Here is a 4533-nt window from a genome sequence, read left to right as displayed (position 1 = left end):
AGCAGAAAACAAAAACAGTCGCAGTAACTCCATTAGAAGTTGACTTCTTACCAGAAAACTGTTGAACAACGGAGAGCCATGGTATCCAACAGCAGCAGCAGCAGCAATCAGCTACCTGCTGCTTCAAAGCTCCTCCTCTATTCCTACTGGCAAAGCTCCTGCTCTTGGCGCGTCCGCTTCGCTCTCAATCTTAAAGGTTTTTAAAAAGGATTACTTTAAGTGTAAATTTTGCATTTTTTGTGCTCCTGAATGTTTTATGATTCATTGGAATTTAATGTCACTCGATTTCAATTTGTGTAAAATTTTGGTTGAATTAAAACTTCGAACTTTTTTTTAGCAGCGTTGGTGTGTTAAATAGTTAGGTGTTAGGGGGTGGGAAATCGGTAGGACCGAACCCATAGCGAGTTGCATTATTGCTTTCCGTAAAGCGCCATATGCTAAAAATTCGAACTTTTTCTGGGATTCGGCTGTGTTTCCGGAGTAATTGGATTAGTATACGAATTTCAATAATATTTCTGGTTGATGGTTATTTTGATTCATGAATCAATTACCAAATGTGTGGTGCAATTTATTAGGGTTGGATTTTACTTGGTTTTGATTTGTTGTTAGTTCAATTGAATATGTAGGACTTGCGTGCGAGTACAAACCGGTGAACCTACCAGCTGGAGAGCAATTCAGTCCAGGTGAGTTTGAAGAGATGTTATGCTCATTACAAGTCGCATTCTCTTGCCAAACAATCCGTTGTCAAATTGTTAGTGTTACTATGAAACTATCAATGCTTACATTGGTGGATACTGGATACTTATCGAATGTGTGGTACAAATTCACTGCCAAGCAATGTCATATGCCGGAGATAACCCATTTAATAATGATGCCTATGTTTGCAAGATTTAAATAATTAAGCCTTGTTTTTTGTGCTTGAGTTGCAGAGTTTAAGCGGTTGAATCCTCTTCATTTTGTTCCCGTGTTGGTTGATGGGGATACGGTGGTTTCAGACTCCTTTGCGATATTGCTGGTTAGTGTAATTTGTTGGGAAATGGATCATCTGTTTACAGTTTTTGAAGGTTTTACTTGTGCCTCTAAGTGTTCTGTTATTTGGGGTACAATGTGTTCTTGTGATGCTCGATTAGTATTTAGAGGATAAGTATCCTCAGAGACCGTTATTGCCAGCTGATCCTCGGCTAAGAGCTCTTAATCTCCAGGTATGTTTGTACTAAATGTGAAGTCCATATCAAATTTAAATAATTTGGTTTTAGAATATTCTGCACCTGAAGTTGACTAGCCTAGTTTATAATGATAGTTGGTCTTTACACCGTGCACAAATCTAAGCTGTTGATACAGGATTTGAAGAAATAACAACATTTGTTGCTGCCACATAAAGGAGTTTATGATGTTATGTCCTAGGCTGAAGAATTTTCTAATTTTAGATGCCCTTGAAGGCTTTCAGTAACGCTAATCAAGTAGCTATGAGTGGGCTCAGAAAAATAGTATTTCAAAGTGTTAAAAGACCTTATCTTTTTGTTTTTTGTTTGCAAATTATTCTCTGCTTGTCCCTTTTATATTCTTCAATTAAACCATGTCGTGACGTGAACTGATGTAAGTTGCGTATCTTGTTCAAATAATGAGAGAGGTGAAGTCTTTGTTGAAGTTAAGAATGACTTCGTCATGGACTTATTGTTTTTTCTAATTTGCCAATTTGTGAATATTGTCACAGGCCGCAAGCATTATTAGCTCTAGTATTCAGCCACTTCACATGCTATCAGTACTGGTACATTCTGTTTCTTTATACCTTATCTGAAGAACGAAATTTGGCTTTACATTCATAGCTATGTAGACCTTGATTTGTTTTAATATGTATTTATCATGTACCATTTGTTTCTGTAGAAGTATCTTACGGAGAAGTCTGGTCCTGAAGAGTCCCTGTCTTGGGCTCAATCGAATATAGATAAAGGTTTCTTTGGTGAGTGAATTTCTGAATGTTCATGTTCAGTTTTTAAGCATAAACTCTCTGCATTGTGGATGCTTATTAGGAGAACCTGTTACCGCTATGTGGGGTCTGGTCGTTATGTTGTAGCCTTGTTATTGTAATGTATTCCATATATACTTTTCTGTGGTCTATGCATGAGAAGGCTTATACTTGTAAGTTCCTGTGATCTGTAAGAGTGATGTATGATAGCAACTGCTATGAATGGCCGCTTGCAGATTGGCAGTTCATCTGTCATTATGTTTTCCATGTGCAAATTATGGACTAAAGAGAGATCAAAAGAATTGACATGAAAAATTGCTTATGATTGTGTCGGTCAAGTATAAAATGGATCACTAGATTTGGGTTCTGCTTGACTTTATTAGTTACAGTACTTATATGGGAGACCTTGCCAGGCTGATTTATGTCTGGAAGTGTTAAGTCATAAACTATGTACTAAAGCTTTACTTATATCTATGTAAATGTATCGTAATTGTTGAGAGTGAATCCACATCGGGGAATTAAGGTTGCATGTGCTTTGAAGGAGTTGTGCTACTGTCCATATTTCTAATTGGTTTTGGTGGGACTTCAACTACCTTCATTAATATCTCGTTACGTGCAACTACAAAAGATTTCTATTCATTGATGTTATTTCTTTTCTCATATGTAGCTCTCGAGACGTTGCTGAAGGATTTTGATAGCAGATACGCCACAGGAGATGATGTGTATATGGTCTCTTTTCTGAACGCTGTGTGATTGTTATTTACATTTCGTTAACTGCAATCTTATCTTAATTCTTTTAAGTTGAACAAATCTGAACTAGCAAACTGCTTCTAACCCAATACATTGTTGGAGGACATCAATAGTGTCAATTTGATATCTCCACGATGCTTGGATGTCTATGTACATGGAGTTGAAGAGACTTTAGCCTTTGCTTTTTGCTTTCTTTTCCTCTTTTTATACAGAATCGTTATCGTTCAATTGAACTCGTTTTATCACCCATTTGACCTCTTTAGAGTATAACTAACCAATTAAAGGGGTTTAATTGCAGGCGGACGTGTTCTTAGCCCCACAGATCGCTGTAGTTACCACAAGGTTTAATATTAACATGGTAAACTCTTTCCACTTTTTTATTTGCCAACTTTATTTTGTAGGTTTGAGTACCAGTAGTTTCACTCCGCTCTTTGTACGTTGAGAGTTGTATGTGTGTGTGTGTGTGTGTGTATGTCTCTGCTGTGTGTAAACTTTTGGGGGCAACTCTTAACTGTTTCTGTAGTTATTCCTTCCTCTAAAAGAATCGTCCAGTAATACGTGGATGTCTTAGTTATTTGGAAAAAGGTTATATATTGGTTTTCCTTCGCATCACTTTCTTTCTTTTGGGGCAACTCTTAACTGTTTATATAGTTATTCCCTCCTCTAAAAGAATCGTTCAGTAACGCGTGGATGTCTTAGTTTTTTAGAAAAAGGTTATATATTGGTTTTCTTTCGCATCACTTTCTTCAGTATCAGCCAACATTTTACTGATTTGGGTCCTTAATGTTTGCTACATTCTTTTTTGGTGTAGTCCAAGTTCCCTACTTTAAGTAGACTCTATGAATCATACAAGATTTTACCAGAATTCGAAGCTTCATTACCAGAAATGCAACCTGATGCTGTGCATTAAGTCTGCAATTTTGCCGCCATATTACTTGAAACAGTTCGGTATTTTCTTGCTTTATGTATACTGGCATTTGTGTTATTGTATCTATATAAGGTCAAATTTGAAACATCGGTTGCTTCTTTGTAAGAGAACATCACTCAAATTCTTTGTATAATCAGATGTATTGGTATCGAACAGAAAGAACGTAAATATCTATTTCCGAAATCAAACAAAATATCTAAAAGTACAAACAAATTCAGCCATGCCAATCTTTACTACAACTGCATTCTCTCTAAATCCTGTATTCTAGCTTGTCACCCTTGCAAAGTGGGTTTTGCTTGGCCAAAACGTCTCGTCCAGCCATCTTGAAATCTACATGGCAACAGTGTTTTTCTGGGTAGCGATGCGTCCCACAGAACACACCACCACACCGGCAGCTAAAGCCGAGCACTCCAACCTTTCTGTTGCAGCTTTCGCACCTATTTTTCACACAGGTTGATCCACTACTACTCTTGGAGCAACCAGCAACGGCGACAGAGGGAGAAACCGAGTTTGATGCTTTCAAAGAAGGCAAGGGATTTATTCGCCCAGCGACGGAACCCCTATCAAGGTTATTCATTAAAGCCACCATGGCGGACTCTGCCCTCATATTCTCTCGGGACTCTTGTTGCAGGTAATCTCTGTAGCATCTCGAGCACAGGTTCTTGGTCTCCACAGAGCCATAGAAATCGCAACCGTTTGCGCAGCAGGGACGCTCTGTCATCTTGTTTTGCGACTCCATATCGATGCCTTATTGCTCCTTCTCCTTGTTTTCTTGTTTTTCAAGTAACCGTGATTCTTCTTCTCTTCTTCTTCTTCCGGCGATCGAACTCAAAAACCAAGCTTCTTCCTGGGTAAATTTAGCAGCACACTTTGTTGAGTTTGTAATACA

The 4533-nt window shown here is 38.0% G+C and overlaps 2 protein-coding genes across 2 annotated transcripts; one reads left to right on the top strand and one right to left on the bottom strand.

The window, feature by feature from the left end:
- LOC137747212 (glutathione S-transferase zeta class) lies at nt 1-3865 on the top strand. Its single transcript, XM_068487279.2, has 9 exons — nt 1-196; nt 627-683; nt 930-1015; nt 1131-1202; nt 1715-1768; nt 1885-1960; nt 2634-2695; nt 3015-3074; nt 3528-3865. Exons 1-9 carry the CDS (start codon nt 79-81, stop codon nt 3624-3626), a joined length of 684 nt encoding a protein of 227 aa, XP_068343380.2. The 5' UTR covers nt 1-78; the 3' UTR covers nt 3627-3865.
- Nucleotides 3791-4533, bottom strand: LOC137747213 (putative zinc finger A20 and AN1 domain-containing stress-associated protein 8). The gene has a single exon (XM_068487280.2). It carries the CDS (start codon nt 4381-4383, stop codon nt 3895-3897), a length of 489 nt encoding a protein of 162 aa, XP_068343381.2. The 5' UTR covers nt 4384-4533; the 3' UTR covers nt 3791-3894.

The sequence above is a fragment of the Pyrus communis genome, chromosome 2 (assembly GCF_041283825.1).
Source record: "Pyrus communis isolate YQ-2024b chromosome 2, ASM4128382v1, whole genome shotgun sequence".
NCBI lineage: Eukaryota > Viridiplantae > Streptophyta > Magnoliopsida > Rosales > Rosaceae > Pyrus > Pyrus communis.
Note: the sequence above shows the minus strand (reverse complement) of the source record. Positions and strands in the feature narration are given on the sequence as shown.

What these genes read in the sequence shown, in the direction of transcription:
- LOC137747212 (XM_068487279.2), top strand. Translation starts at nt 79, where the DNA reads ATGGTATCCAACAGCAGCAGCAGCAGCAATCAGCTACCTGCTGCTTCA. An exon ending in ACTCCTTTGCGATATTGCTG is followed by an intron (nt 1,016 to 1,130) that starts GTTAGTGTAATT and finishes ATGCTCGATTAG; the next exon opens with TATTTAGAGGATAAGTATCC. An exon ending in TTCACATGCTATCAGTACTG is followed by an intron (nt 1,769 to 1,884) that starts GTACATTCTGTT and finishes TTGTTTCTGTAG; the next exon opens with AAGTATCTTACGGAGAAGTC.
- LOC137747213 (XM_068487280.2), bottom strand. Translation starts at nt 4,383, where the DNA reads ATGGAGTCGCAAAACAAGATGACAGAGCGTCCCTGCTGCGCAAACGGT.